Genomic DNA, 20,847 nt, shown 5'->3' on the forward strand with positions numbered 1-20,847 from the left:
GGTGGGACAAAAGCAATGAAAACATTTTTTGAAGATGCAGATCTGAATTTGGAAAAAAAAAAAGGAAAAGTCAAATGCCGACCTGCACCTAAATTTGAATTTTAAATCAAATGAACTGTGCTGGACTCAAAGCACCCACAGTCATTTAATTCATAACATAAATTCAAATCATCCACTCGAATGCCGCCGTACGTTCAACTGGAGCCAAGAGGAAAACAATGGCTCCAAAAATGTATGTGGACCAAGTGGGCAGGTGGACGAGCGAGAGGGCTGAAGAGTGCAGAGGAGAGGCAAAAAGGGGAGAGAGGCGACGAGGGTGGGTTTATAAAGTGAAATTGGGGAGGCGCAGAAGGAGTGGAGAAAGCAGGGAGGAAAGGAAAACAAGAGATGAGAGGAACGCTGAGGAGAGGATAATAGGGGGACGAGAAGAGGGACCAGAAAGCAGAACACCAAGAGAGAGAGAGAGAGAGAGATGAAGGGAGCATGAAAAAGAGACAGACAGAAAGGTGGCAGAGAGCAGTGGTGCAAGGTCAGGCTCATTTGAATTTTAATTCACTGTGTGCCACAGGGCGAAGTGGGAGACAATTTACCACTTGAAAATGGAATTTCAATTTGGGGTCGGGGGACAAATTGAACCGAGATGTAGCTACAACATGCCTCTCGCTGTGCTGCCTGCGCACACACACACACACACACACACACACACACACACACACACACACACCACACACACACACACCACACACACACACACACACACACACACTTGTCACGCGTTCAAAGACTCACACTATTACCACACATGAACTGACGCATAGATTTGCACAGGGAGCGGAGGACACGTGCACACACAAGCGTGAAGTCAAACACTGACATGCTTGACGAAACCCGCACAGTAACCATATTTGTAGGAAAGAAAGCACAGCCTCTGCTGTCTTTCATACATGACACTTTCCAATCGGCTTTTGAACTCAACACAACTTTATTCAATAACAACCACAGCTGGAAACAAAATGCTGTACTGTTCCTGTAAGCCTACACACTGTAAGAACGGGTCAGAGTATTGTTTTAAAATTGCTAATAGCGGGATGTGTCTAATGTCCAATTGAGCTGAGAAGTCAATTAAATTAATTAAGTGAATTACTAGTATCAGCCTTTAAAATGTAAATAGTATGTATAGAAATTTGATGGTGACATTTGCTGAAATGACTCTGAAAATTAATGAGCAAACAATTCAATGTTATTAAAAATAAATTAGGAGTCATCTAAAATGTTTTAATCAAAAATTGTATGCTATGAACAAATAGCTAGAGTCACATTATTCTCCTTCACACTGCTAACTAGTTGAGACTGAAAGGCAAGCAGGAAACTCCAGTTACCTCAATTTCAGATGATTAAAAAAATCATTTCACATTTGACAATTACTGACAATAACTTAATTGACTGATTCATAATTATGCCAATACCTGTTTATTATGACACAGATTTTTTTCTCCCAATTCTGTTAACAGGACGATTGAAGAATAATATGGATCTCAAAGGCACGGGGATAACATGCAAACTCCACACAGGCGCGGCTGGGATTTGAACCCCAGTCCGCAGAACTTTGAGGCCAGTTTGCTCCACCATGCTGCATGAAATAACTACTGTCTGACTATTTTTAGTGTGCCCAGATACAATATGTGAGGTCCTGGCTGCTGTGCCATAAGTGCGACTGGCAATGCTGTTTTAATTCATCCATCCATTCACCCATCCACCAATTTTCTTCGCCGCTTATCCTCACAAGGGTCGGAGGAGTGCTGGAGCTTATCCCAGCTGTCAAGGGGCAGGAGGCGGGGTACACCCTGAACTGGCTGCCACCCAATCGCAGAGAGACAAATAGTCGCACTCACAATCACACCTAGGGGCAATTTAGAGTGTCCAATTAATGTTGCATGTTTTTGGGATGTGGGAGGAAACTGGAGTGCCAGAAGAAAACCCACTCAGGCACGGCGAGAACATGCAAACTCCACATAGGCGGGTCCGGGATTGAAACTGGAACCTCAGAACTGTGATGCCAACGCTTTACCAGCTGAGCCACCGTGCCGCCTGTTTTAATTAAGGTCATCATAATTGCAACAAATTTAGAAATTTCATCTCAATTTCTCAATGTATCTAACCTTATTCGTTGCTTTACTTTGTCACATTTCTCTCCGGCCCCCTCCCAAAATTTGATTTTCTCCTCCACCCCACTTCGGTTCTCATGCAAGACTCTTATTTGCTTTTCAAATGGTGCTGTGCCCTTTAAAAGGCTCACTTTCACCTCTAAATCCCCTCCATCTTTTGTTTCGTGTTGTCTTTCCTCTGCTGCCACTGCTCTGTCCCTCTCTTACACATCCATTAGTCAGGGCCACGTTGAGTTGATGGTGTTCTTAACCTCGCTTAGCCTTTCCACACACATGCACACACACACGCACACCTACACACACACCTCCCCTTTCGGCATTGTTAGTAAAATAGATTTATGCACGCAACAACCAGTAACCAGTAATGATGGATAAACCAGAGGAAAACCTTTGTCCCCACACACAATATCGCTCTTCTACACACACACACACACACACACACACACACACACACCACACACACACACACACACACACACACACACACACACGCACGCACATTTTGCATTCACATCAGTAGAATCACATGTGCACTAACAAAATCCACACTGACGCTCCTATTCTGCTTACCAGCACAATTACATAGGTTAGATTTTTGTTATACAAAAATATGATGCGATATACTTTATATTTAAAATGTCATCCTTAAAATGTAAAAATATAAGTGCTATGCTATTTCCTGTCCTGTTACTAATGTTTGACAAAAGAAAACCGTATTTTAATGATTAGCTTACTACTATTACTTAATCCTTCCATATTAAGCTCCACTATCTATTTACTATATGTGAAGACATAAGCAACAATAATAATTTTAGTCAATATGTTCACACTAAGCAAAGATTTCACAGCACAGTTAAAATTCTTTGGTGCACATACAGTAAAACGAGCACTGTCAGAAACCAAGTGAAATCTCATTAGGCAATGAGTTTGCAATGATGGTGAAGTCATACACTTTGTGTAATAAGTGGTGTTGCATGTGTGCATGTGTTGTATGTGTGTGTCTGTGTGCATTTTTATGGGTGTTAACATCCATGCTTCAGAAAAATGGTCCATTTGCCAACAAACGCAAATCTCATTAAAATGAACTTTTACATTCACTTAGACTAAGTGTGTGCATGTTTGTGTGTGTATATGTGTGTAATAAACTCACCTCTCCTGATTGTCTGCGTTTCCTCTTGGAGATGGCATTTTTGTTGCGGACCTGTGATGACAATATTGTTTATTTTCCAAAAGCGTCTTTTACACTACATGAAAATATATTATAGGTATATCAGCCAAGTCTAATGATACTTGTGAGAGTATCTTTTTTTTAACAATAGAGTGAAAATGTCTACAAAAATAAACAATTAATTTTCATAAACATTCATTGCTGAAGACTTAAAACAAATTTCCGCCGAAATATACACTCTAACTCTTAGTAATTGTTATATAACAATGTATTTGATGTTCCTTCATCGCAAAAATGACTGCCAAGAAACTAATTACCATTATTTTGTCAAGTATAATGCTAATTTTTTTTCTCCCATAAATTGTCAAGCCAATAGTGCGCAAAATACATGCTTTTGTTTCATGATAAGGCCTTTGTAAAAGGATTGACAGTTGAATTTGAATCCAGTTACGTAAAATATAATCAAATGTGTTTTGCCTGGAACTTCACGTTTTCTTTCAAGAATTGGACACATTACAAACGCTGCCTTGGTAATCAAACATTTACACAAGGGCTGTGATTTACAGAATAAGAGAAAGCAAATAAAAGAAAAATAGTATGTGTTCAAATAAAGTACCCAAGTTCAACTTCATGTTTTGATCATATGCGTAGAAGCAAAATGTTGCATTGTAAAAGTGCTTTATACAAAGGTAGAATGGTTTTCCAAAATTTTGAGGTCACCTTTGGGTGTGTGTATTATGCATGATCCACAATAAAGTATGGTAAATTATCTGATTAAAAAGAGAATTCAAATATTTTCACAAACAATAACTAAAAAATACATTGAAATGACCAGCATTATGCTTTGGGAATAAAAATAACTAATTCTGACTAGTTACCAGAACAGTCTATAAATATCTTCTCTATGGACTCATATGTCCCTGAAAGATGGTGAAGTACAAATCTGGAAGACATATGTTCTTGTAATTTATTTGATGTGTATTACCTGTATGAACACCCCAAATAAAGATATAATGAAAAATAATAAGAAGAAGGGAGTGTACTTGTACTATATATTTTTTAAGTAACCCTAACCTGAATTTAAATGAACTTGTAATCCTGAGCAAATACTTACTAGCCAAATACTAGTAATAGACTGTGTTCCATCCAGTTCTGATAAAACTGCTGCATTTGCACTAATCTCCTTGGGTGTCACCTTCATTTACATTTGCAGATACACTAAAGTTAATCAATTCATACTTAAGTGGCTGAATCTTCTCATATGGTTGAAGGAAAAAAAATACTACTCACCTGTTGGCTGAGGGGCGGAGCTCCACCCACGGCTAACAGCAGGGTGCCGGTGTCCACCAGGGTGCTGAACGACAAGCTGAGCTCAGTGCCGACCGCCAGGGACAGCCCGCCGAGCTCCACGTATCCTGGCTTGGAGAAGCTGACCATGTACAGGTTCTAGAAGACGATGCGATTCGCATGACACAAATGTTTCTGAACATTCGCAGGCACTAAGCAGACTAGACAACCTTGGAAACCGAAGGACACCTGAGGAGAATGGAACCAGATCCCCACCCCTAATGTAAACATACACCAACTTGGGCTTTCAATTCTTTTGAACATTGGCAATGGCTGCCTGCATGTATAAATAAATTCCATTAGTGAATAGAAAACCTCATTGTGGAGTCAGTGTACTGTAGTGTATTTGCGTATCTTGTAGGAAACCAAGCATAAAGGACATATCTGTATTAAAATTCATTCATCAAAGCTGTTCTGACTTATTCTAATTAGCAGTGTTAGGATATACACTCGAGCGAATACAACATGAGCTGAGCGACAACATTTATATTTAACCGACTAAATTAGCCTGTTTTGCAACTCTAAATGGTGAAAAAAAAAGACTATTCCCATGAAGAACATGAGATTTAGAACGTGAGTTCATCTATGACACTTTGAAACAACGTATTTTCATCACTATAAGGCGCAGCTTCAATGAATGGCCTATTTTAAAACGGCTTTCATATCTAAGGCGCACCGCATTATAAGGCGCATAGAATATACGCTACAGTAGAGGCCGGGGTTGCGTTATGCATCCATTAGATGGAGTTGCGCTAAAGGCTCAATATTGATCCACATATAAGGCGCACCGGATTATAAGGCGCACAGTCGGCTTTTGAAAAAATTAAAGGCTTTTAGGTGCACCTTATAGTGTGGAAAATACAGGAAATAAATTCTCTGGAACTTTATTTACTTAATGTTGCATTAAGTCGTAGTCATTGTGAAATAGCTTATATCCATCTTCCGCAGGTACCTATACATTAATTATACTGGCAATGCCACGTTTGAAAATTACAAATGTTATTGCATTCAACTGCAAGGAGATATCTCAAATCTAATCTGGTTTTAAATGGGAAGTGAGCAGTCTTACCTCTACGTTACATCCTTTCGTAACCCCGGTGTAATCAGAGCTACTGAGGAGATTATATGGAGTTCGCGATACTTCAATCTCCCGAAGGCAGCCTACATAGCGCTTCAGCATGACCTCTGGCCTGTAAAGACATTAGAATCATCAGACTTTGAAATCTCATAAAAGTTTAATGTAATGGGACCGTGTCTTCATTATCGCAACCTTGAACGCTTTGCGGTGTATGATCAGTGTTGACCCGATATCACTGTGACCATAATCAGAATATGGCATTTGTCCTTCTTATTAAATATTAGGATTCATTAGGGCTGTTAATGTATTTATTTTGGATGTGAGCCCATCTTATGCAAATGGGAATATATTACAGCAACCTAATGCATGTTTTGTAATTGCTGTAGCAGCATTTGGTGTTTGTGTTTACACTGCAAATTGGTAAAAACGGTGTGATCATTATAACAATGCAAAATATGACGAATGTCACAAACTCCACATTGTTATTGCTGGAAGGACAAATGACACATCCAAGATGTATAAAGAGCAGAAAAAGTGATTTCCAGCCGCTGTGTGGAAGAGCAACGGCCATTTAAGACCGACAAACACACTCGCACGCACACACACATACGCTCACTAATTGTGAGGTGAATGGCACTTTAGCATCAGTGTGGCCAGCCTCATGCAGAGAGCAATTTACAGTTCCACTTGCTGTATAATGCAAATTTGTATTCCTTTACCTGGATTTCATGCTGTTAAGAAAACACACAACATTTACACGTTAGCACACATCTTTCACCATGGACTAATACATTTATATTCGCTCTGAAACTGAACAATTATCAGAATAAATTGTTTGGGAGGCCTGAGGCCTGAGGCCCGATTAGCCAATACTGAATGTTAAGGATTTAAAAAAAAATATATATATAGTAATTTCGGCAGGATCGTCCAACTTTGATCTTTGGCTGCAGCAAACTTAATCAATCAATAATTGATACAATTAACAGAATAAGTTGCTTGCATACAGTAGTGATCCAGACACAAGATGGACTGAAATGATTTCATGCTTATTTGTATGTAGAGTACATCTTTATCCATCCATCCATCCATCCATCCATCCATTTTCTTAGCCGCTTATCCTCACAAGGGTCGCGGGGAGTGCTGGAGCCTATCCGAGCTGTCAACCGGCTGAACTGGTTGCCAGCCAATCGCAGGGCACTAAGAGACAAACAGTCGCACTCACAATCCCACCTAGGGGCAATTTAGAGTGTCCAATTTACATTGCATGTTTTTGGGATGTGGGGGGAAAACGGAGTGCCCGGAGGAAACCCACGCAGGCACGGGGAGAACAGGCAAACTCCACACAGGTGGGGTCAGTCAGGATTGGAATCCCGGTCGTCAGAATTGTGAGGCCAATGCTATCCAACTGATCCACCGTGCCGCCCATCTTTGTGATTTATCTTTTAAATTAAGATTCTTGCGTTGTTATCAGTTACCCATAGCAATGGTGTGTTCCAACATTGGCCTTCCTTCCACTGTAACTATATCAGGCCTCTGCGATCATAATGTGTTCCCAGAGTGAGACGATACGTTACCTATAGTTTCCAACGGTGGGCAGGCCTCCAAAATAAATGCTCTGCTTCTCCTTGAGGTTCAGCCCGGTGGCCGCACCCAGAGATGTGGCCGCGATCTTCTCCTCAGCGCTGCTATCAATGTCCACGATGGTAACTGTGGCTGTAAAAAAAAGTTCACAAAGAGACAAACAGCCATGGAACACAAGCGGAACGGGAGGCACGTGCAGTTATGTACAGTGTAATGTCAAAATATGTGGCTTAGTTGGTGAAAAACTATTTCACACTGTGCATATATTTGATTTTACCGTGCTTCTTGTTTCGAGACATAGTGAGGGACTTCCAGCGGCCATCGTTTTGACGGTTAGGTGATATGGCGCTCCCGACTCCTGACCCCAGATCAAAGTTCATCTTCACCTTGCCCCCTGCGAGCTCCAAGGACATAAAGTCCTTCTATAGGGAGCAAAGGACGACAGAAGATGCGTTCAGGTACTGTTATGTGACAATGGTGAAATATATCGTGCTTAAAATATGTTCTCAAAATGGGTAAATCTGAATTACCGTAATTTCCGGCCAATAAGCCGCAATTTTTTTCACACACTTTCAACCCTGCGGCTTATGCGGTGACGCGGCTAATTTCTGCATTTTTTCAAGGGGGCACTCAAGTGGAAATGGCAAGAGTGAGACCGGTGGAATATATGTGCCGAGGAAGTAACTTTTACCGGTATGTTTTTTTTTTTTAAACCGGCCCTGTTTGTGCTGTGCTACTTTGTTGCTACTGTGGAGCTGCTGTGGCAGTTTTTTTTTTAAACCGGTATATATATATATATATATAATATATATATATATATATATATATATATATATATATATATATATATTTTTTTTTTTTACCAGCCCTGTTCGTGCTACCGTGTTGTTGCTATGTTAAGCTAAGGTAAGGTATTAAAACTTTGAAAACGCTTTTTGTGTACCATCTTCCTTTGTAAATATCTCGTGTTTCAATGTGGGCACTTCCAGCTTTTACACAGGTGCGGCTTATGTATTTTCCAAATGGTATTTCCTTTACAAATGTACAGGGTGAGGCTTATAATCAGGTGCACTCTGTAGGACAGAAATTACAGTAAGCATAAAAAATGTATTGTGGTAATTTTGGAGATTATGTGGTCATATCCAGCTTCAATATACCATATCATCAGTTGCCAGATACATAAGCAGTGCGTCAGAGGCAAATGTTCGGAATTTGAATGTAACACTGGAAACATTCGGGTTCCATCTTGTGGGACGTCCCACTGCGGCGTAGCCTTCCCCGTCCAGCTGGACAGTCCCTTCACCATTTGATGACTGGGGGCTAACAAGGAAAAAAAAAAACATACACAGATGAATTCCGTTTTAATACTGCCATCTGAATGAGAAATTATAAGACGTCATTTGATGGAATGGGGTCATTAACAGCAATGGATTGGAGTACTTTTATATATAATATTTGTGGCTTTCCTTCCCCAACTGTGGTACGGTATATCTCACGTACTACGATTAGTGATCACCATTTCTACATTTTCAGACATGATCTTAAAAAATGATAAGCGGTATGGAAAATAGACTTTCCAAATAGCTTTGCAGGTTCATAAATGATTTCTGTTCCCGCAGGTTTGCATACCTGACAACGCATCCTTTACAGTCTCCCTGCCTGTCCCTGTAGTTCCAAAGTCCAACCGGTTTACCGTCCAGGAAAGTTTCCCCCATGCAGCCAGTGAACGTCGTTGTCCTCACAGCATCTGCTTTCTACAAGGTAGAAAAACAACATAGATGACAAAGATAAGACTTTAAAGTCAATCTAATCACACAGATAATTAAAGTTACCTTAATCGTGCCCAGTATTCCCCCCACAAAAAGGTAAGCGTTCTGGTCCACGTCCAGGATGGTGTAGGTTACGGGTGAGTTTGCGCTGCTTGGGGTTGGCACCGCACCGGCCCTGGGACCTTCTAGAGGGTACACTAATATGGTACCATTTAATCCGTTACTGCAGACAGACAGAAATTAGGAGGTAATTTTATTTGCCAGTGAGCATTTCCTGGAGGACATTTCAGATCGCGCGTGATCTGTCACATGAAATCAGCCTTTATGAACTGGCAGTGTAAAAAGATGAATGAGAGAAAGTGATTGCGGAGACACGTTTGGAGCTGGCGGGACCTCGGAGATGGAGGGGGAAATTGATCTGCCACCTTGAATTTGTTGTTTCATCGTGCCCAACAGTTGGGAAATCTAAAGTCAAACTATGTACGCATAGTTACGTGCATCTTCATGTGTGCAACATGACGCCGCTTCATCTAGGGCCGCAGGCTGACAAGGCTGCAAATGCTTTATTTCCCAAGTGAAACAATGCTGTGTCCCCAATTGCGTTAAAGAAATGATGTCCTTTTGGTCTCTAAGTTTAGATTTATTTTTCTATTCCTGGGGATTTTCAGCAATTTGAGTGTTGATGGGAATATACAGTATGCAGTACTGAAAATATTGCCATTGAAAACAAAATCCAATATTTCATTTAAGACTTTTGTGTTTCACTATTTTCATTTCACAAACAAAAAGTTCTGTAGTTTCAAAATGTTAAACTAATTAAGGTGCAATGTGTTTTGTATAAGAACAGCTTCTATTGTTGCATATAGTTCCTTCAGTTTACTCAAAATGATAGCTGTGCAAACAAATGACGAGGATATCTGTTGCACATTTCTAATTGGGATTGCGGGAACATTTTTCAGCCTTGTACTTTCTTACCACTTTCTTGAATGTTTCCGTTTTGAAGTTTGAACTTGGAGTTTGTGAACCAAGAAGTTTTATTTGCAGTTCCGAACCCCCGGCATCTTAAAATATATCCATATGTGCTTTTCTTTGATCTAAAAGATGTAGTGAATCTTTCCATGTCTCTATTTCTGTGACAAAGGGGTAATGTGGGGATTAATTGGGTGGTTATGTGTTTGGATGTTTGCTGTGATAAATTCTGTATTGCTATGTTGAATCCAGTTTGCGTCTGTCCATGAATTTATGCACATAAGCCACTTTGAAAAGAATGATGAGGTCATTTGTACTGTTGTTAAATATACCGTAAGCATTAATTAAAAAAATCATGGGTCTGCCCAATTCTTACCGAGAAGCTTCGATTCTGTGCCAGTTCCCGTCATTGATGGTGACATGGGGATATTCCACCCGTCCCACACCTGAACCCACGTCCCAAAGGAAATACACTTTTCCTTTACGCATCTCCAGAGCCAAGAAATCAACCTGAAATACAGAGTGCACAAGTAGGCGGGTTATTTTTTTTGCAATTTAACAAACGCAACACTGACACAGTGAACATTATGGCAATTTCCTTTTGGTTCGTGTTCTAACTACGGCACGGTGGACGACTAAGTTACATGTCTGCCTCACAGTTCTGAGGTCCAGGGTTCAAATCCAGGACTGCCTGTGTGGGGTTTGCATGCTCTCCTTGTGCCTGCCTGGGTTTTCTCTGGGTACTCTGGTTTCCCCAAAACATGCAGGGTAGATTAATTGAAGACTCAAAAAAGCCCATAATTGTGAATGTGAATGGATTTTTGTTTATATGTGACCGGTGACTGGCTGACAAGCAATCTCAAGTCTTACTATTAACAGTGGCTAACCATTATTTACACTTGTATGACAGTTAACTTTTTCTCAATGGTACTTCAAATATTGCCTACATGGTAAATCAGGGGTTATGTTGGCAACATTTTGAACTTTGCAAAACAAAACAAAACAAAAACTTCTCCAGTAAAGTATCTTTAATAGGGGGGAAAATGATGACCTGCAAGCAAATTGTTTCTTAATTTGAGTGTAAAATGATTCAGTAGTAAAAGCATGAAGTAATCTGCCTGTCAGGATTGTCTGTGTAAGTGGAGAAACCTGGAGATTTAATTACTTTATGTAGACAACTATAACAGGGAATAAGAAGACAAGACACATACTTGAAAAAGTTTCAGAAGCCCCACAATATGACATAAAATAAACAGATTAATTAACATTAGACGTACATAATTGTTGCATATGTAAACATTCAAGAGTTGTACTTACATAAAGAGACTGAGTCAGTGAAGGGGAAAGAACTCCTCTGCCTCTTTAAGATCATTTTTTCAGTTTTGCATTTTGATTAATTTTGTCATTATTATGGATAAGCTGACCAAAAAAAAAAAAATAAGTAAAAAGAGGCTTCGGAGCATATGCTCTCATCTAGATGCTGCTGTTTACACAGAGTATTTATTATTCATATAGCAATATGCGCAGTTAGAGATTATTAGGGAGTCAAATAGGCAGACACACACTCACACACGCTCTCGCTTATCTCCGTTGGCCTCCCAGAGGAACGGCCATTATTCATTAGCGCAGATCACAGGGCTGCGTCGTTGCAATTCAGCCAGCATTACACACTATTAGTGAAATGTTAGAGGTGCACGTGAACACACACAGAGATGCAGCGCGCCTATTCATGCAGAATGTTTCACTTATGGGGAATTTCAGTGACACACACACACACACAGATAACTCGTACACATTAGCACACAAGACTTCCAGTCAAATGCAGCAACGCTCTGATTTCTCAGGGGAAATCAACCTACAAGCAGATAGCAACCGAAAGCTGTTAATTGTCAAGACTTGCTTGGACACACACACAAGCATGCATATGCTTATGAACACACTTTGGCATCATCAGCAGTGCTCTCAGAGTCGGTTTTGACTGCATGTAATACAATCTATGGAAGCATCACAATAAAACTTTCATAGATCATTATGGCCAGGTTAAAAATGAATAAAAATGGTAATTACAAGCAGAACAAGAAATTATGAGAGGTTTGGGTTTGTGTGTTTGTATGGTTTCAAAAAAAGACACAGGTAATATAAGTAGGGTTTGTGAGATTGTTGGGACTGCCAATAGTTGTTAAGAATTTTGCCAATTATGTAGTTATAGTTCAGTTAGAGAAAAAATTACACAAATTTTCCCTCAGCAACTTTGCATGTGGTCAATGTACAACACTGCACAGAAACTGACATTATATAAAGTGTAGTGCTGCCTCCACAAGTGAAAATGTTTTGATTTTCTTTTATGGAGTCTCACTTTGATTTTTACAATCTGGGATGTACTTCCACAAATGCCGCTCACCTTGCTGTGCAAAAACAGCAATCCCTCAGAAAATGGCGGGTCACTTTTTCCGGTTTCACTTCAACTCAATTTATTAATTGTGATTATAATGTGGATTATTTGCTACATCGGAGGATTTTCTGCTGATTATTTTTCCACAAGGACTGTTACGATAGAGCAATAAGGAAGAGCCAGGAGGAAAGAAAGTGTGCAAGGGAGAGAATGCCCAAAGTTTGGGATTATTTTACACGTAATAAAAGGAACAAGAATCCAAGGTGCCAAATTGTAAAGTACAACAGGCTGAAGATCCACAACTGCACATCTAGGAGATCATAAATATCGCTAGCTATTGTATTATGTCCCATTACCGCTAATTAGGAACTCTAGAATCTCTCCACCTGTGGTCAAGGATATACAGTGGCACCAGCGCACTTTTAGTCACTTTTTGGACTTGGATTAAAGTAAACATAGCCACATATTGACACACAACCTGCAGTGTGCAATAACTGCCACAGAGTCACTCAATACAGAGTGGCTAGAGTTCAGCCAGTTAACAGCCACCCAAATCTAAGTGTCGGAAAGTCATACCCATTCAGTCACAGATACTACAGTGTTGTACACACCGACCATAGTGACCCCAAGTGGAGAAAAGTAGTCACTGCCTTTCAAGTGCATATATTTTCTGATTACGAGAGGTAGGGTACACCCTGAAGTGGGCCATATAGTATAAACAAAAAAAATAATAACATAAACATAATACTTTGTGAATTTTGTTTATTGTAGGGGAGGTCTGGAATGTAACCCCTGCGTACAATTGTAACAAATGAGGGATAACTGTCATGATGAACAGTAATATGCTGTACACCCTTCCTGAAAAGTATTTCAAATAGTTTAAATAGATGATTTTTTGCTGAAAAAATGTATTGGATGTGCATGTATACATGCACATGACAGCAGGATAGCTATGATAAGCCATGATGGGACACTCATAGGTTGGTAACTATTAAACCTTCAGGGCAATTTTGGAGGGAATTTCTGATTTTGTGTGATTTTTACTAAACCATTATCATACTTACATATTTGGCAGAGCCGAGGTAGAAGAGCAGATTATCAGGCGTTGTGGTTTTGACGTGAAGAATGATGGTGTTGTACCTGCCCTTCCTGATGTCAGGGCGGTAACTTCGCAAACAGTCACCACCTGACGAAACCGACACTTTGATCTGAAGAGAAAGCAAAAGTTAAATCTAGAGTAAACTGATTCTCTACATTGGTTCACAAAAAGGTTCTTCAGGGTTCCTTACGGAGTTAGCTTGTTTCCTGGCTTGGTTGATCAGTTCCTTGATCTGTGAGATGTTTCGCCTCAAGTTGTCCTCCAGCTTTTTGATCGGCTTTAGCTTCTCCATCAGCCGATCAGCTTCGTCCTCTAAATCCTTCACTTTAGCTCCGGCCGCGTGGACTGATAAAAAGAGACAGGGAGGTAGTTTTTGATACGCAATCGGCGACATCATCGCGTCCAGAACTTTACTGCTGAGGAAGGCGGACGAGGAGACGGGGAATATTGAAAGTTGCTGAATCACTCGGTCATCGATTTAGCACAGAGGAGGAAGACGAGATAAGGAGCAAGAGAGGTGGAGGAGGAAAAAAAAAGAGCCAATCAATTAGTGTAGCTCAGCGCGGCATTCAAAGAGAAGCTTGTCTATACTATTCTTTTGAATGGACACTGGCGAAGGCAGACTGAAGCAGACTGAATAGAGGTCCATGCTTTGCAGTGTGCATAGAGCTCATGCTGGAGCAGAACTTGGGCATTATTATTATTATTATTAGGAGCGGCTATTGTGACTTTGTAGCTTGAAAAGATGCAAAGTCGCAAACAAAAGTATGGTGCCCCAACACCATTCAATTTAAATAAGAACATATGCAAATTGGAACACTTCAGGTTTGGAGAAGCCTGCAGAGATCAGATTATTTAAGGTGCTACGATATTGGGGCACCATAGATGATAAGTGTTTACATCAAGGTCAAATAAAATAAATAGACATACTTATAGCTGTGGGAAAAAGGACAAACAAACAAAGAGACAACATATTTGTAATTATTGTGGTTATAATTTACCACAACTGGTCATGGTCTAATCATACATTTAAGAAAAACCATCAAACATACATTGGTTTGTGTTGTGAAATGTGTGTATTTTTTAAAAAAATCATTGTGATATTACAGAATTAATCTTTTTTACTCTAATAAAATAAAACACGTTGAAACTAATGTTTTGGGATAGTTAAGTGTCAGGTGCAAAATGAAGATTTTCCATTGTGTAACATCAACAATCTTAGATTTCCTTTTTTGTTTTGCTCTTGTGAAAGCATAAACAAAATAATAATAATAAAAAAAACAAATAATATCCCAGCAAAGAGGCAACAAATATTGTTATATAAATATTACATATGACAAATAAATGCCCCCTAGGCTGTTTTCATTTGATTTCCAAATGTTGCTGACTTTTTAAACAGATTTTACTTAAAATTGAAAGTCCAATTAAGTCAAATTTATGAGTCCCAATGAAATGTTATTAGCTAATCATAACAAGGTCTTCAATTCAAACTGTTCATAAACAAGTGTAATGCTTCATTTGGACTCCCAGGTAAGCAACCAAGCATACTTACTGTTTTTCTCCGGGTCTTGGATCATTTTGTTAGCGGTGTTGACCGTGTCGGCCAACTGGCTGAAGTTCTTCTGTATGCCGCTGACCTGAAGGTTCAAGACCGCGAGGCGCTCCAGGACGTCGATGGCTGTAGCGTTTGCCTCGGCGGCCACAGCTTTTGTAGCCGCCAGCTTGGCCGCTGTGTCTGCCAGACGACAATGTTTATAAATACGGTCTTCACTGGCAAAAAGACAGCAAGCCGATGCATGTGTTCGATTTCAACTTATACAAGACTTGTGTTGTAGATGGTAGTTCAGAGTCCCTGCTGAATTAGTATTTAGTGAAGTGAAGCAATAACACTACCAATGTACATTCATGTAAATAATAAAAATAATAATAATAATAAAAATTAAAGAAAAGGTGACATATCCTTAACACTAAATGGATTCAAATAAAATACATAAAATTCACAGAAGATAATTTATCATCTATTTTTATTTTTTAAATTTATTACTTATTTTAAATTTTTGAATTTTTTTTTGCTTGTTTGCTATTTATTTTCATCGTCTCAATGTGTAATACTAGCACTGAATTAATAATGTAGTAAAATTAGCAGGACATGTTTAAAAAAATATTCTAAATCATCTGGTCTTTTGCATTTTTGATCTGATTTTAAATGAATTCAACCATTTCCAATCTCTTAAAAAGCAAACATTTTAACACTTGGTAACTTGGTATTTCATATGAACCCAAACACGCATTAGTTTGTGTAGTGAAACGCATGCAAAATACATTTGAATAATTATATATCTATATACATATATATGGACCCTACAGAAAGAATCTGTTTTACTATGAAAAAATCACAAAATATATATATGTTTCTTTTTTACAGTACTCTCTTGATTTTAATGTTACTCTTAAAAGCATCTTTGCCACTTTTAAAAGCGCTATGCAGAGAAAAAATAAAAATTCCCTTTATGAGTACATTTTTTTTTTTTAAAAATAGTCTTCTAAAATGACCAAACTGATCGCACCAAGGGGTTTCAACACAGCATTCATATTTCAATTAAATGTGTCAAATCATCTTAAATAATCACTAATTATATGGGTCTTTCCTTGTCGATTGTCCGAAAAAAAACAAACTTGATAAAGTTCTACTGTAATATAGTGAGATGGGCATCCAAATGTTCATTTTTCACACTTACTTAAGTTACCAAGCATCATACAAAAGGCTCTCACTTTAGAACTGAACTATAATCTGTTAAGGTTTGAAGTGTAATTTAGAGAGCACCAAAAAGCAATTTAAGCCTGGCTGCATTTGACAAAATGTCAGTTAAAGAAAAAAATATTTTCAGTCTGTGCTAAAAGTGCTATTTATTATCTTTTTAGAGTCACTACCAGTGATTCGAACTTGAAAATACATTTGCAGTCTGGCTGTGTGCCAGTAGTTTTATCCTATTGTTACTGCTATTGTTATCTATCTGTGCCTATCATATTGACTTGGCAAAATCTAAACCTGTGTCAAGTTGAGTTTAGAAGGGCAACTGAGCTCCATTCATGCGCTCATTGATTTCACTGTCACTTCAACTCTCTCTCGTACACGGTGCGCATTTGTGCAGTCATACCATTGGGAATAGTGCTGAGTGTTGTCATGGTTCCATTGATAGCTTTGAGCAGGTCTTTGGTTCGGTCTCTTGATGCTTTAACTCTGCCCTTTAGTCCAGAGACAGTCGCGGCATTGTCTACAGTTCAAAAAGAGACAGAAAAGACAGCAGACACAAAACTTACACTTCCTTACCGTCACATTTGTATGATCAAAATTACTATTGGCAGCTATTAAACACAATTTGTACTTTTGACAAATAGTGGGTGGCGGTGTTTCTTTATTTTATTTACTTAAGATATCCAGGGAAGGGTGTCTAATAAGGTGACCTTACACAAATTACGGCTTAAAAAATAAATCAAATGGTCTGCCAGAGAAATGCCAGGGCAGGAGGAAGGTACACCCACGACGCTTGTGAGGATAAGCGGCTTGGAAAACGGATGGACTGAAGGATGGCCAACCCCGAGACATAAACAACAATGATTACAAAGCCGCACATACAGTTCATGTTGAATACTGTGCAGTTACCTGGTATGCAGTAAGACTCCACACTGTTGGCACTCCTGTTTTGGTTTGCAAAAGAATTCAAGTGGGCTGCGAAGCTACACAAACTCATGAATGTGTGAATGTTTGTTCCTGAACTGAGGTAATTACAATGACTTTACGTTTTCACTGATAGGGAAAAAGGAGGCATTTATTTCTGGCTGGCAGACCAGGTGACTAATTGGGGCTATTCGAGGGACATGCATTATTTGAAGAAATGCTTTCTTTCTGCTCAGTATTGCTAAGTATCCACGCACGCACAATACCTTTGACATCATTATGGAGTTGCTTAGCCTGGTTGAGCAGCTTGAGACTCTTCTGAAGGGCACTTTGAGCTTCCTCCTTCATTGGGATATCTGGGCCTAAAGCCTGCATACACAAGTAAAATAGAAAAATCAATGACAAAAAAAAACTCTTCGGGATTTGGGAGCAACTCGTGAATTAAATGGCTTTCACTTGGGATACAAAGGTGAAGTCATCTGCATATCACTTTTCTGCTGTCAGATTAACCACTTTGCATTGCTAAATGACATTCCAAGAAAGATTTTCAAAGGACCTCTTCATACTATTTCCACTCATTACATCCATTCATATTTCAGCCTCTTTTTACTTGTTATTTGGACTATACTGGAATATTGGAAGTGGAGAAGAAAAAAAGGAGACAAATTGAATGAAATTGAATCCAGTGGACCCGTCACACAAATGGGACAAAAATAATACTGTGTAATGTAATTTCTGTTCAACACTGCACTTTATGAAAATGTTGATTTTGTTTTTGTGCGGACTACATTGTTACAAAGCTTCCATGGGTTTCATCTCTTTTCTTGCACCTGATGAAAAATGTTGATTTATCGCTATAGCTTTGTGATGAATTGAGTGAAAGCAGTATCAGACTTTTTTGATATTGACTGAAGTACAATGGTTTCATATTGAAATACTTCAATTCTTTAACTTTTGGGGTGCTGGATATGAAAGAACACCCATTTCTATACAACACTGTGAAATATTGTAAACTAGTACTGATAAAAGAGAAGGTTTACATCATTTTTTTGTGCCGTTTCCTACTCTTACTACTAACAACTTCTTTATGTAATTACAATTGTTAAATGCATATCATGGTGGGACTCCTTGAATGGAATATATATAATTTTTTTCCCAATAAAATCCAATAATCAGAATCCTGAAAAACCTTGCTGCAAAGCTTGTTTTGGTCGGTCACGCTAACAAAAACAAAAGAATATCAAAGATAGATGTAATTCTGATTCATGTGAAAAATTGGATAAAGAACAAGTAAGGAAGCGGCGAGAAAATTAAAGAGAAGTACGAATACAAAACCAAAGATGAAAGGTAGAGGAATGATGGGGGAAAAAAAAATCACAACGCTGTGACTGATGGAGAGTACAAACTTTACACAACAGTGCAAGTGAACCGTAAGACTTTGGAATTGCACTAACACGTGCACGCATATACTATTCAATTATATTGAATAATGATTTACATTCATTAAAACTTGACGAACTTGAATATGTGTGTGTACTTCTTACCATTGTCAGCGCTTCTGACACCCTCTGCTTGGCCATCTTCGCCTCTTTCTCTGCTTCGTCAACATTGGCTTTAATGTTTGTATATGCTTTGAAGGCGGCTGTCGCGTTGAAGGAGAGATTCTTCGCTTCGGCCAAGATTCTGTGAGACGAGGGCAAAAGAGCCATTTTTCATTTCTGTTTTGCAGGGTTAAATTCGGCAACGGGGCTCGTCGTTACCCGTCCAAAATTGCAGCGGATTCATTCAGTTGTTGGGCGTGATCCTCAGCGGCGTGCACGCGATGAGCGAGCCCGCCCCCACTCAAACCGTCGGTGAGGTCCCGGACTTTGTCGTGCAGCTGCTCGTTAAGAGGACCAAGGTCTTTGCTCATCTCCTGCGCATCCTACAAAAGAGATTCAATACTCAAGAGTCAGACCCAACATCTTCCACAAGACAGAGTGTAACACAATCTTCTAACAAGGTTCTCTGTCGTACCTCTAACTCTTTATTGATGACGTCTGAAAGCTGGTTGGCGTCATCCAAAAGGGTTTCTCCTTCCCCCAGGACCTTTTGTGCTTCTTGTTTCACCCCAAGGACGGCAGCATGCTTCCTCTTCAAGAGAACCAAGAAGTAGAAAACAGTGCAGATATTCCAACAGAGTACATGAACTCCTTAGACACATCTGATACATACAGCACTTCTAAGAATCTACACGATAAACAACTTGTTGAGTACGAACCAGTGCTTCCCAATTTTTTGCGGGAGACAAAACACATATTCTACATTGTAAAAAATGTGACAAAAAGTAAACTGACATAATGAGGACCTCATCTGAATTTACTCCAAAATGTACTTAGCGTTTAATCTGGGCCTGTTTAGTTAAACAGAGCGATCATGGCGTTGAAGGATTGGTATCAAGTTGAAGAGCATATAATTGCTCTGCTTGTCACTGGCACAAATAGATGAACAACAACAAAAAAAAATTGCAGTCAATACATTTGATGAAAATGAAATATAAAACAAGTTAAATTCAACCACTTCCCACAAGACCTGATAATCTCTCACAGCAGACTAATTGGGAATTATTGAACTAGACATTGCACGTGAATGTTGAGTGATGCTGCTGCAGAACTAATGTGGAATAAAGATTATTTGAGACCATTGTGAGACTTGGGACCCATCCAAATGTGTCATGTATCCAATTAGATGAGCGTTAATGTATCTATGGGAACGTCATGATATTGTTTCATCACATGGTTGCAACAAAAAAAAAAACATAACTGTGTTGGGAAATAAGGAAATAGAAGTAATAGCTTGTAATCAAGTTTTAATACATGAGTGACATGGCAAGGAACTAATTACAATAGTATCCAAAAACATTGGTTCGAAAATATGGAAATAAATTACCAGTCATGAAAAATATATGCTCATAGCATAACGGTATTTTACACACAAAACAACAACAAAAAATACACCGAGAGGTCTTTATTGAGTCCCCTTGGCAATAATAATGTAGACAACTCCTTTTCCCACTTGTAGGTGGAAAATTAATTACATAGTTGTAATTATCTATTTGGCGCATGGTGCTGTATCATTTTTGCTCTGAACAGACACCTACTGATTCTGCTCTTCATAGTACGAAAATAAAATCCCACTTGTGGAATCAGTCATGTCAGAAGAGGGATAATACAATACAGGATATGCCATAATGTACGTTAATGTACTTTCTCCATCCTATCCTTTTCATTGTAAAGTACTACTACCAGCCACTTTACATTTGTGGGCGTATTCACATAGGTGAACCAGGCAGGACACCTTTCATCTTGTCTCACCAAAAACGTCACCATCAGCATTAATGTTCCGAGTATTGTCGTACTTGCACACACTTTGCACAAAGGCCATAACAAGTAACATAACAAGTCATAACACTTTCCAGTAAAAAGCAGCAAGTGGGTTTGATCAGACTTATCGCATTCCCAAAGTTGTCATTGGTTCACAACAGGCAGTGGGGGGTGCCACTGAGCAAATTTTGGAAGTCACACCCCGTCAAACAAATGTCAACCGAGATGAACGCGCTTG

General features: G+C 39.1%; 1 protein-coding gene across 1 annotated transcript in view; it reads right to left on the minus strand.

Annotated features, from left to right (window-relative positions):
- Positions 1-20,847, minus strand: part of lama2 (laminin, alpha 2) — a 135,971-nt gene that overhangs the window by 11,732 nt on the left and 103,392 nt on the right. The window contains exons 42-58 of the mRNA XM_061812204.1: positions 19,264-19,380; positions 19,008-19,171; positions 18,792-18,930; positions 17,514-17,616; positions 16,727-16,843; positions 15,121-15,303; positions 13,759-13,913; positions 13,534-13,677; positions 10,454-10,587; positions 9,172-9,331; positions 8,969-9,093; positions 8,497-8,659; positions 7,617-7,761; positions 7,333-7,471; positions 5,750-5,870; positions 4,624-4,779; positions 3,316-3,366 (exon numbers count right to left, since the gene is read on the minus strand). Coding sequence (XP_061668188.1) covers positions 3,316-3,366; positions 4,624-4,779; positions 5,750-5,870; positions 7,333-7,471; positions 7,617-7,761; positions 8,497-8,659; positions 8,969-9,093; positions 9,172-9,331; positions 10,454-10,587; positions 13,534-13,677; positions 13,759-13,913; positions 15,121-15,303; positions 16,727-16,843; positions 17,514-17,616; positions 18,792-18,930; positions 19,008-19,171; positions 19,264-19,380 — 2,316 coding nt within the window. The remainder of the gene's footprint in view (positions 1-3,315; positions 3,367-4,623; positions 4,780-5,749; positions 5,871-7,332; positions 7,472-7,616; positions 7,762-8,496; positions 8,660-8,968; positions 9,094-9,171; positions 9,332-10,453; positions 10,588-13,533; positions 13,678-13,758; positions 13,914-15,120; positions 15,304-16,726; positions 16,844-17,513; positions 17,617-18,791; positions 18,931-19,007; positions 19,172-19,263; positions 19,381-20,847) is intronic.

This window comes from Syngnathoides biaculeatus, chromosome 23 (assembly GCF_019802595.1).
Source record: "Syngnathoides biaculeatus isolate LvHL_M chromosome 23, ASM1980259v1, whole genome shotgun sequence".
In the NCBI taxonomy this organism is placed as follows: Eukaryota; Metazoa; Chordata; class Actinopteri; order Syngnathiformes; family Syngnathidae; genus Syngnathoides; species Syngnathoides biaculeatus.